The sequence below is a fragment of the Anser cygnoides genome, chromosome 25 (genome assembly GCF_040182565.1).
Source record: "Anser cygnoides isolate HZ-2024a breed goose chromosome 25, Taihu_goose_T2T_genome, whole genome shotgun sequence".
In the NCBI taxonomy this organism is placed as follows: domain Eukaryota; kingdom Metazoa; phylum Chordata; class Aves; order Anseriformes; family Anatidae; genus Anser; species Anser cygnoides.
The window spans coordinates 6,553,929-6,566,246 of NC_089897.1; the positions used below are offsets into that span (position 1 = coordinate 6,553,929).

Genomic DNA, 12,318 nt, shown 5'->3' on the forward strand with positions numbered 1-12,318 from the left:
TTAGATGAATCTGACATGCATACCCTGTACTTTTTCTGAATTTGCAGAATATCTTTAATGACACGGCCATAGTTCAGTTCCATGAAAGATCCTTAATTCAATTTTCCTTAAAGAAGATTGACACTAGTAACATTCGCGCAGCAGGTAATCAGCAAATGCTCTTCACCATGATTTCTTTATAGTGCAAAGAAACAAGGTTTGCTATTGTAGTTAAAGTTTATGGATTAGTTGTGTTGCTGGGAGGAATTACATTCCCTACTGTGCTGCACAGGCAGGTCCTGCAGCTTCTCATCCAGCTTTCTTCTCTGCCCATCCTGCTTCCTCCCTCCTGTGCCGATGCTTTGGGGCTTCCCAACCTTGCCAGTTGTTCCAGCCTCGTCTTGCACTGTTATTTTGATGGGATTTGTAAAACGAATCTTGTAAACGTAGCTATTTGCTGCAGTTCTGCAGAATTTCATGAGGTGGCTGGATCCTGGACGTGCTGCCCAGGAAGATGGTGGGAGCGGCACTTCTGTATCCTGAACAGAGCACAGGGCTGCTGCACGCGTCGCACCTCCGCCGTGCAGACCCAAGGGAGAAGTGCAGCGGAGCTGCCACATGATGAGGGCGCGGAGTGAGGCCACCACTATGGCGAGGCCCCAAGCCGCTGCTGAACCGGTCTCCTCAGGATGCTTTTCCTTTTCCTATCCAACAACTTTCCCAAATCTTTCTCTGATTCTCCCTCTGCTGATAGCAGTGGCAATAATTTCAGGAGAGCTCAGCTCTTGATGTCTCCTCTATGTCTGCTCCCAATCTAAATCTCCAGAAAGTCTTGCGTTGAGGGAGAAGGTGAAAAGTCTGTTGCCAGAACAGATTACAATATATTTTTGCTCTTTTTTTCATGGCCTTTAATAATCTAAGTTTTGTTGTTGTTGTTTTGTGTTTGTAAATACATCAATTGCACTTCAAATTAAATATATATATATATATGCTTTTTATGTATTTGGCTCTTCTCCCACATCTTCTCTCTCCTCTCGTTCTAGAAAATCAAGTTCCATTCTTTACCTTGTCTATTCTGTTCATTGTGCAGAGGAAAACTTAGGTCTTTTGACAGATTTCTGTTTTAGGACAAATGTCACTACCTAACCTAAATGTCACTACCCGTAACCGAAGTGGTACAGCAAATCAAGATGCCCTTATGATATCTCAGCCAAAAAGCCTGCCCACTGTAGCCGTTCGGAGAATCTCAGCTGAATACTCAACATCAGTAAGTGGTTGACAGTTTCTGATGTCAGATCTGGCAATCAAAAGACGTGATTAATTTAGACTTTCCGAGCAGAGCAGTGTGGACCTACTGCTGTTTGAGTCTCGTTAAAAGGCAAACAAGCAGAAGCGCACATGTCACATTCCTGAGGTGATTATCTGCTTTTAGTCTTCTGAATGTCCTGCAGCAACCTAACTCCAAAGCAGCCTGTAATTGCTGGGTAGCATATAGGTGCTTATTAAGTTTTGTCTACTGAACCCAGTGATTTAATTCTCGTTGTCCCCTAGAAAATAATGCAGCAGCTGATTGCTCTTTTAAGAAGTTGTTGTTACCTAGTGAATAAGCAGAAATTGCTTCGATTGGAGATCAGCCCATATCTGGACCAGGATATCTGTTCCGGACTGATGGCTGTCCCAGATCTGGTCGCCACCTTGACTTTCTTATTGACCTGAATTTTTCTAGTGAGCTCCTCTCTTTGTGTCAGGCAGTGTCCAAACCTTTGGTCCGTGTGTCTGGTTTGAACTGCCCTGACGAGGGACGGGGAAGTGCTTGGTGGAGGTGCGTGCGTGGAGCTCTCAGTGGTCTGCAGCTGCCAAGCCATGCTCCGTGGCAGTCCCAGGACTGTTGCCTCCTCTTCTTGAATGAAGGAAAAGCCGATTTCTACACAGCACTCTATCTGTATTTCTGCCCCGCAATCTTAGCTAAGCTGCACCTGCTAAGTAGGTCAGACATTCTCAAAATTTTGCCTTCTCTTTCATCTTTAATTGAAGTAATTTGAACCTCCTACGTGTTGTGCTGAGAATGCAGCAGAATGTTTGCTAGGTGGGCAGCCTTGTGATGTGAGTTACTAAACCTGCTGTTACTGCTGAGCTTTTCCGTCTTCTGTTTTGCTTGTTCTGTGAATATTGTGATTCTTCTTCATGCTTTTAGGAAGAACATTGTATGCAGTGAATGCCATGTATTTGGATCTGTAACTCATGCTGGATTATCAGCTGTGAGTAGTTGCCGGGGTGTATCATACATTTAATGTCTTGCACACTAATTATAACTTCGGTGTCCTAGAGCGACGTACCTGGTTTGTGTACCTGCAAGTGTCTTTAAATGGCTTTTGCATACTCAAGTCAAAGATCAATTAATCTTACTTTATGTAATAATATCCTAGATTTAATTAAATAGGAAGTTTTCCATTTGATCAGCCCAGACAATTCCTGTTGCAGCTGGCTGCCTTTGAGCAAGGCCCTTTAGCCGTGTCGCTGCCCCTCGGTGTGTTTCACCTGGAGCTCTGGCGGGTACGGGCTGCTCGAAGCCTCTGGCGAGCGCTGCCCATGCAGCAAAATAATTTATGTGGCGGTACCTAATCCGCGCCGTTGTCATTCTTTAATGCCCCCCAAAACCCTCTTAGGCGCTGCTGCGTGAGGTTAATCCGGGGAGCGGGGGGGGGCTGAGGGGATGTAGGCGCTGTGACCGGGCGCCCGCGCACCTCCACCGGCCCGGCCCGGCCCCGCCGCCTGCCGCCGCCTCGTCTCGGCCCGAGCGGCCCCGGGACCCCGCGGAGGCCGCGGCGAGGGGCGGGCGGCCTGGGCCCGCTTGGCTGGGCCCGGCGGGATGGGCCCCGCGCCGCCGGCAGGGGGCGGCCCCGAGCCGCCGGGCCCCGTCGGGCAGGGCCGGGCCGGGCCCCTCCGCTTCGCCCGCGGGACCCGCGCCGAGCGCCTGCGGGCCCCGGGGCCGCGATCCCCGCTCCGCAGCCGCCCCCTCAGGCCCGACTTCGCGGTGAGGGCACAGCCCCGGCGGCTTTGCGACCTAGCGGGGAAGTGGCGTGCCTCGAACGAGCTGCAGCCGTGGAAATCTGCTTTTATAGTTCTCGGTGTTTTTTGAGAGGAAGCGTGGCGTTTCCACGAGGCCTTCAAAGTGACTTGTGCGGGCGCATGTCAGGTGGTCCGTGGATTAGCAGCGCTGTTGAGAAATGCTTGTGAAATTATTTTGCTGTCGCTTATCATTGGGCAGCGACATAAAATCCTCACGGACTGAATTCTTAGCAATTACTTGCCTGTTAAAACTTTCACCTTAGCTGTTTTACCAGCATTGGTAGTTCAGAACTGGACTTCTTTGTATGGACTTCTAGCAGTGCAGTAGCAGTACGCGTTTGTTTGTACCGGGTACGCTTCATCACTGCCATGGCAGGTTGGCTCTAACCACGGCTCCCAGTTGGTCGCCCTGCTCGGGTCAGCAGCAACAGTGGCTCTCACCTGTGCAGTTTGTGAGGAGACGAGCGAAATGAAAGCCGCTGCCCCTGTTCTTCTGTTTCTCTCGCTCATGCTTGCGTCTGTGCTTCGCAGCACTTTATTTTGCTGCGGTGCTACTCAAGCCTTTTTTTGTCCTTCATAGTAGCTTAGTTTTCCTTGCTGAACTGCAGTGTATATATCCTCACGTAAACAGTTCCCTTGTGATTAATTTAAATTAAATCTGAAAGCAAGAGGCTTGTGCCTGTTCATCTTAGAGAGCCGAATGGTATAAAGTACATTATTCCTCTCGACTGGCCGCTGTGTTTCATGTGTCATCCAAAAGAGACAGCTGAGCAGCACAACAAGCAGCAACCTTGCATTTATTAGGTCGTTTCAGAGTCTGATACGTGAGGTCTTCCGAGAAGCCCATGTGAAGCGATGTAAAGCAGCATGTTAAACTCCAGAAGGAGGAAATAACTGCCTTTTACATAAGAACAAGCCCTAGAGGTTGCCTAAAGCATCCTCGCTGTTACTTTATTTTTCTACTTTGTAATGCATACGGTTCTCCACGTGACCTCCTATCATTTTCTCGCTGCCTAGTATGTTGTTTGACTTTCTCCTATTTTCCTCCGGCAGTCCTTTCAATCTTCAGCTTAGTCTTCCTGGTCTCAGAATGCAGTCTGATGTGCAAGGTTTTTAGTGTTAAGATTAACCCCGTAATGTCGGCATAGCCTTACTAACAGCTTTGGTTTTCCTTTTTTTGGGACTGAGTTGTATTTATTGAAAAGGGCTCATGAGCTCTTAAATTTTAAAACACGATGAGGGGGAGATCAGTGAATTAAGCCTCTGCAAGTCTACGTCCATTTCAGATTTTTACCTCTTGCCAAGTTTTTCCCTACATGCAGCACTCTGAACATGGTTAACAACCAGATTCATCTGCCGTAGTGAAATACGCGCGTATTGATCTGCCTAAGTGAGATGTGCTCGTGTTGTTCAAGTGCAGTGCTATAGATCTGGCTTTGGCAGGGAGACGGATGGACCGCTTTAGTGGTAAAACATTTTTTAATGTTGAGAAACCATCTTGTCCACAAACAATGAGGAGATTTGTGGTAACAAATGGAAAATATTTTTCTTGCTGGAGATTACACCATTTGTTTTCATTTTCCATGACATGTTTTGCTCATTATGCTGCAGGAAGCAAACCCAAAGCTTTGTAAAGAAAGGCTCGTGATGGCAAAATGGGGAATTCAGCTCAGGGCTTGCTGTCCTAACAGCAGAGAACGCATAACCCAGGGGAGCACTGCACGTTACCGCGGGTCTCCTCTTTGGGAAGGAGCAGGGCACAGAGGGTTGTGCTGCTCACTCCGCCCCCATTAGCGGTAATTATTTGTCATTTGTTTTACTCCTGGCAAGCTGTGAGGATTATGCTGTGGGGTCTTCTTAATGCTGTAGGATGCTTTTTATGTTTCTGAATGTAGTTTTAAAATAAATGACTGAATTAAATGAGGGTGAGAAATAGACTTTGGAGCTGAGGGCTAGAGCTGAGCACGGCCTGAGCTCCGTGTGCTGCGGGAGGTGTGAGTGCGGTGGGCTTTCTGCTCGTTCCTCTGGGGGCTTCGGGTCTCTTTCGGTCGCTTTCTGGTTTAGGCCATTGTATGGCAGACCTCTGCAAAGGGAGGGCTGGTAGGTAACCTGGCACGGTTTTCCTTCTGAATGTTCTCCTCCATTCCGTTGTTTTGCTTGGATGGAAGAGGGGACGCTACCTGACGGGCAGTTGGCTGTTGGCGAATGGTGACAGACGAGGCGACGTTTGAGAGACGCTTACAAGGCGCCTGCCTGCCCCTGGCGTGGCGAGAAGGTCCCGTGGAACTCCCGGGCACTGCTCCTGTCGGGTCCTGGAGTTGAGATGTCCCGGGATCTTACTGGCATTGCAATTACGTATTTAGTAGAACGTGGGGAAATTGAACAGGAAAATTGCTGAAGATTATTTTCAACACAGGATTGTTTGGAAATCGGTTTTCAGTACTGTAGGCAAGGTGTTTCCTTAAATGTCAAGACGTGTGAATACTTCAGATTTCCCCGCATGTTACCTATATTTTCTAACTAGTTCTTGATGATGTTACAGAACCAATTTTAGCTTTTTTTAAATCGTAAGTTCTCCTTTACTGAACAAGATTCAGTGTTAAGAATAATCTGTTTTCTTATCACATTTTTCAGCGTTTTGTTCGAAGTTCAGCCACATAAATTTTGTCATACCCACTGTATTCTTTTGTGTGTCATTTGTTCTTCCAGACAGATCACCACATTATGTTGTTAAGTTGTTAAGGACTTAAAACTGCTCAAGTTTTTTTTTTTTTTTAAATGTAACAAACAAACCCAACAATGCTGGTACTAGTAGGTGATGTGTAGAATTACTGATGTGTTATGTATGGAGAAGGGGGGTGTAAACTTGCAAGATGAAAATGTGCAATGAACTTTGCTGTAGTGACAACATGGTTTGGGAAAATACCGTTGGTAGTAGTGGAAGGGATTTTTGTGCAGCGCACCCACCAGATTGACATTTAGTATAAGAACAATAAGCCTGGTTTTAAGGTGCAGATGAGCTTTGTGTTAAGACTGACGTGTGTCTGATGCCCCGTTCCCTTCTCTTTGGCACTTTGAAGTGGTTTCTTCAGCAGCTGGGTCTCAGCAGACTTCAGAGGCCCCTTTTAAAATCACTCATATGGCAGTTTTCTTAAGTTTCATAACCTGTTGCTGACTTAAAATAAGTACGGACCATTCCAATTTTTGTTCCCATTGAGATACACCAGCATAGGCATGCTACTGGCCATCTCCTGTATTGGTTCTTAAAGACAAAGACTAAAAGCCTTTTTCCCCGAAGCCCTGAGTGTTCTGCTATAGTACGTAACTTAAATTTATCAGGGTCACTGAACCCTATTTAATGTGCTTTCTGGGAAGATGACAGGGTACAAAAGATTGTTTTGTACCCTTCTGTCAGAGGGATGAAGCAGTAACACAAGAGCTCAGTTATTTGTGTGCTAAAGGGGCCATGGCTATCTAGCGATATGACAGATTTGCTAATGATACCTGACAGAAGTATTGCAAAGGAATAATTGTAAAAAAATCTTCTGTCATGCGGTGTTTTTTAAAAAGAAAATATTTTCTTTTTGTAATACCAAGAACGTAGACTCACGTGTGACAAAATACCGAGTTCAGGTGTTTAGACAATAGCAGTAAATCGAATGGAAAATATTATCTCTGTGTATGTTTTGAAGCAATTTTCTATCTGTAGGGAGTTTTAATTTTGGTAATAGATTTTGTATGTTAATACTTTTTATTTCAAAACACATCCAGAATATTGGCACTGTCTTGTTTAGGAGATGCTGAGGTTGGGTGGTTGTTGCTCAGTTATGCTTAAAATCACTCGGCCTGATTTACACCAGCTGAGAATCAGGCTTTAATAATGTATTTTCCGTTGAAGTTGTTGCATTTAAACAACCCAAGGCTTGCTGCTGCTTCTTTCTTTTTTTTTTTTTTTTGACATATTTATAGTAGTGAAATGTCATTGTTGGCAATTTTGGCTTAATTTTTACAAGTTGTTATTATTATTTTATTTTTTCTAATTTTTTAAGGAAAAGTCATCAACAAAGACTTGCGTCACTACTTGAGCCTTCAGTTCCAGAAGGGCTCAATAGACCATAAACTCCAGCAAGTGATCAGAGACAACCTCTACTTGAGAACCATCCCTTGTAAGTATGTAAAGGTCAGCCTCATTTGATCTGTTTGTGCTAACCATCGCATAATTCAAGAGATTTAAACGTCTTCTTTCTTAATCTGGTTTGTAGTTTTACCTTTCAGCAGGAACTTTGTTAAAAGACTTTGCTAGATAGAATAGCTTCGTATCTTAAAGTTGTGATGAAAAGTAACTCCCAATATCGACTAACAGAACAACAAAAAATAGAGAATTCAAAGCTTAGAGTATTTCAGGAATACCTCTCTTTAGCTCATTGGAAGTTTGTCAGTTATTGCTGGGGTTGGAATGGCCACATTATTTCCCACTTGGGAAACAGATCTTCCTCAGCACGATCAAGCAGTGCAAACACATCATGCTTTCTGTCAACGTGTTGTTTTTTTTGCACACAGCTGAGACCTGGAGAGGGCTGCATGTAGTTAGGCAAGGTAGCACAGCTGTGGGGAGGTGCAGGAGGGGCTACGTACAGAAGGGGTTGCAGTGACAGGAGGTGCAGGGGACCCGTTGTTTGCTAATCCTGAGAAGAAAGCGCGAGGAGGTGGCAGCAAGAGGGAGCATGAATCTGGCCAAGGAAGAAGAGGACGGACCAGGGCAAGCGTGGCCTTCGGTGTCACAGCAAGGCTTAATTAGCCAAGGGAGCTGGGTGGGCCTAGGTCTTGTCAGTCGTGCCAGCCCTTCTGCTCTGAGCATCTGCTAGCGTCGCCCAGTCCAAGCAGCGCAGGTGCCAACCTGTCTTTAACTAGGTGCCTAAAGGTTACTGCTGCCACGAGTGAGGGTTGATAGCAAGCACCTTTATAGCAAGGTGCAGGATGCTCTGACAGCTGCCAACTGTCCTGTCTTTGGTTTTCACTCTAATGTGCCATTTCATTTGTAAATTACCATGAAACCATCCTTTACTTTGTCTCAGAGGTTCACTGAGTGAAAGGCACATCGCTGATTGTATTTAAATATTAATTGCACTAAAAACATAAAAGTTTGTCAGCTGACATTTTATAACTACAGGAATTCTGTTCTCAGTTTAGTATCGTTACCATATTGAGTATGCCCAAGAGTTTCTGAATTTCTTAAAAGATAATAATCATGGTGAAATGCAATTTATTTACTAGCAGCTCTTGTTCATGCTGCTCCCTGAAACAAATGATGTATCCCTTTATTGCTTTTAACCTAATAGCAATTTAATGAATCAGTAAATTCCTTACCGGGAGAGCTTTAATTAAGCTGTTATAACTATGTGTGTCCCTTAATTATAAACATAAAAACTTTGAGAATTTCTGCATTAATACAGCAATTTACTGATTATTTTGAAAAAGCTTACCTATAGCCAGGGTTTGGAGTACAGATGAATTGTCCTCGCAACTGTAAGGTTAAAAAAGTAGTTCTTGTGCCCAGTTATGGATTTGGTGGCCCAATAACCAAGTATGCTTAGTCACACTGACCTCATCAAAAATTACTGAATGGGTACGGGTGGTCACGAGACAGTGGGAAGATGAAACACCCCTACAACTGCATTAAAATACCACAGGTGTGAAACAGCTACCTACAATCCCAGATTGCTGTTGCCTGGCCCGGGTCACTGTCAGCATCTACAGCATAAGTTTTCAGTTCCATGAGCATAAGAAAAAATTCTAGTTACCGCCTTATCCTGCTTTTTTTTCCTGCTCCTTTCTCCATATCATAACTGTTATTCCTATGCAGGCTATTGGCCTAGTTTTTATACGTTATTGTTCACTTACTTGCATGTTCTCTTACCGTAGTGGAATGAGGTCATCATTGTATAAAACTTGAAAATAAATAAGATATCTTGATTTTACTTATTTTGATAGCAGGCTGCATTTGGTAAGCAAGAAGGATTTTAAGTATCTTACAAGTGTGTTTTCTCTGTCTTTCCAGGCACTACAAGGGCTCCCAGAGATGGGGAGGTCCCTGGGGTAGACTATAATTTTATTCCTGTTGAGCAGTTCAAAGCACTTGAAGAAAGTGGAGCCTTGCTAGAAAGTGGAACGTATGATGGTATGTTGATGACTGTTGGAACAGGAATAAATATCCAGTGCTCTTACCCAAAATCGTGGTCTAAGCACAGCTCCCCACACACATGAGATGCCGCTTTTCCTGCCCGCTTTGATGGTTCTCAGAGTAGTAGAGAGGCAATATTGGAGTACCTGTGAGAGGACTATAGGTCTTGTTTTGAAACTCTCTTTGGGCTCTTCGTTGCTTTTGCTACTGCATCACAACTGCTCCTACTGCCCAGTCTTACATGATCTGATTATTTTCCATGTTGCATTTCTGAGGAAGTGTTCTGAAAATATTTGCCTGTACTTAGTAGAATTTTGTCATAAAGGAATTCATAGTCAGTTTTTTTTAACCGTTGACAACAGAGACATTCTTCTCAGAGGCATGCATCAAAAGAACGGGAGGCAGGAGAAATCTTGATACATAGGAAGAAAGGATTTTGCAGTGAAAAACCGAACAGCACTAGACTCTGTTGTCCAAATCTGTAGCAAAGTTGGTTTAAATGTAATGGGGACTGAACCATCAGGAAGCAATTATCCAGAGTTCTGGAACTGCCATCATGTGATGGGCTTTTGCTTTGCTTTGTTTTCTTTTGTTTTAAAGTGTTAGATAGCAGCCAGAGATAACTTTAAGGTTCCTCACATCGCTGTATTGTGGGGGTGGGGGCGCTGGCCCCAAAACCCATCTTTGTTTACAGTAAGAGGGAGGAGGGACAAGTTTGGCTCAACCCTCAGAAGCCTTGCACTGCTATAGAGCGTTCCCCTGTTGCAGATGTGTTTCAAGTAATGATTGCCTGTGTTCTGTTGCTTTTTACTATGGAGCAATTTACCTCTTGACACTTTAAACAGAAGAAATGACATTGCTTTTTTTCATGTAAGTTTATAAATCCTGAAATATGATCTGGCTTAAGGTTTTTTCAAATATGTAGTTGTATTTGAAATCAACTAAATTTTCAGAAATGCTGAGCATGTGCAGCATTCATTGATGCTAAACTGAGTTTACCAGATTATAAAGCTGCCTGATTTTGACATACAATACAAATAGCTATAAGCATGCTGCTAGAGGACTTCTCTGGTAGGCGGTGGTTTTAATGGCACTTGAATTAATTTGATTGATATGTCAAAAAACAAAAAAATACAAATGTCTGAAGTAGAAGATTGTGTGAAACGCTCTGTACCTCCTCGTTTTGTGTATCTCATGCTGCATGCTGTCAGATAACATTGCCTTGTCTGGGAAAATCTCCTAAGAAAATTTGGGGTAAACTGGTACTTTTTTTTCCTGAGTTATCTCTTTTCTTTTTTTTTTTTTTTTTTTTTTCAATACGGTCAAATCAAAATCCAGCCACCAAATGTGAACCCAGCAGGAATTCTGGGATGCTCTCTTGCTGTGTGCTCAGTTCCCTAATAAAAATCATATGAGCAGTCAGGAGAGAGGTCAGTTGCTGAAATTCTTTTCCAGAAAACAACAGATGATTCTCAATCTTTGTGTTTCGAAAGAAAATACTGAAGAAAAAATCAGTTTATTTTTCTTAACTGCAAATCATTTTTAGATGGAGCTGTATTAACAGCGTGTATGTTGTCAGTAGAAAAATGTAGAACTGTATTTTAAAAATCAGTTGTATTTTTTTAATGCAAATAGATATTTTATGTTTCTGCACATACTGTTTTGTTTTTTGACTTCAGCATGTTTCTATTAATGTACGTTACCCTAAGTCAGTTAATCAGTATACAGAATAAGAGCAATCGATCTTCAGTGTTTTACTTCTCTAAGACTGTTCCCCAAGTCTCTTTCTGGAGCATTAGTGAATTCCGTGCAAAATAACAAATCATTCATTTTCTTTGAAAACCTGTGGCAGGATAGAAATTTTGAATTAAACGTCTTGTTCTCTGATGTACAATATAATCATGAGCAAAACCACATTGTAGGAATAAATAGTTTTTGAGTATTGATTGGTTTTTGATGGTGCTGATGTCTTCCTTAGGAAGTTAGAGTTAAGGCCTGACACCAGAGACATTACATGGGCAATAAAACATTCACTACAATTGCCAGTACTTTCAGCAAGTACCAGTGCCTTCATTATCGTGATTTCTGTCTCATTGTCAGGTAATTTTTATGGTACTCCGAAGCCTCCAGCAGAGCCCAGCCCCTTTCAGCCCGATCCAGTGGACCAAGTTCTTTTTGACAATGACTTTGATACTGAATCACAAAGGAAAAGAACCACATCAGTCAGCAAAATGCAAAGGATGGACAGTTCTCTCCCTGAAGAGGAGGAAGAGGAGGAGAAGGAAGCAGTTAATGGCAGCGGAGGGATAGGTTGGTTACAAAGGGAGAAATTCCCTGAAGTATTTCATGAATGAATAAGAAGCATTACAGATAGCATTCATGCTTGCTTGAAGCGCTTCCTTAGTTTTGGTAAAGTTTGAAGGTGGTTTTCTACTCAGACGGGTGTTTTTACTCTCTTTTGAAATTAGATTTTGAAAAGAAACAGCTGTTCTCTCAGCCAGATGTGCAATTGCATCATAAAATGCACTGCTCAGTAGAGAACATGTAGTGCTGGGTAGTGGCCAGTTACAACAGGGAAGGAAAAATTTATCTGTAGGACAGAATCCCTGTGCAGAATATAACTCATACCCTGTAAATTTAATCATTTCATTTTGGTAAGATTACTGCATGCAGGAGATTTTAGTGAAGCAGTCAGTTTAAGGGGCAACACTAAGTCATACTGTAAAATTTTCATATTATTCTGGTTAAGGGAACTGTCACACAACCTGAAACTGCCTAAGGGGGTGTTTGTGGAGGGAAGTAAAGCAGAGCACGTTGAGACTGGACCAGTGTCCGCTGGGATGTTTCAGAGATTGGCAGGACACCCTTTTCCTTCTGCTGTCACGGTTACTCATCTTGAGGGGGAAGAAGTGACGGTGGAGAGAAGCTGTCACACTGCATTTGTGTGTGTAAGACTTATATTGACCGGACCTGCCTGAGCCTTGCGAGCTTTAGGGCTGGCAGCACCACAGCACGCAGAGGCCCGGTGGCCTGGCTGGTGGTTGTGTGAAAGTCATGGACATAGTCGTGTAGCTGAGAACGCCGAGCAT

At 43.5% G+C, this 12,318-nt stretch overlaps 1 protein-coding gene across 6 annotated transcripts in view; it reads left to right on the forward strand.

Annotated features, from left to right (window-relative positions):
- The window catches only part of MAGI3 (membrane associated guanylate kinase, WW and PDZ domain containing 3), a 73,564-nt gene that overhangs the window by 30,769 nt on the left and 30,477 nt on the right, over positions 1 to 12,318 (forward strand). For 4 of the 6 annotated variants that reach the window (XM_066983114.1, XM_066983113.1, XM_066983117.1 and 1 more), the window contains exons 2-4: positions 7,098 to 7,214; positions 9,107 to 9,226; positions 11,330 to 11,539. In XM_066983114.1, coding sequence (XP_066839215.1) covers positions 11,461 to 11,539 — 79 coding nt within the window. In that variant the 5' untranslated portion in view covers positions 7,098 to 7,214; positions 9,107 to 9,226; positions 11,330 to 11,460. Of the gene's footprint in view, positions 1 to 2,918; positions 3,014 to 4,825; positions 4,845 to 7,097; positions 7,215 to 9,106; positions 9,227 to 11,329; positions 11,540 to 12,318 lie in introns of those variants that run through there. The other 2 variants (XM_066983115.1, XM_066983116.1) reach the window with 2 other exon arrangements.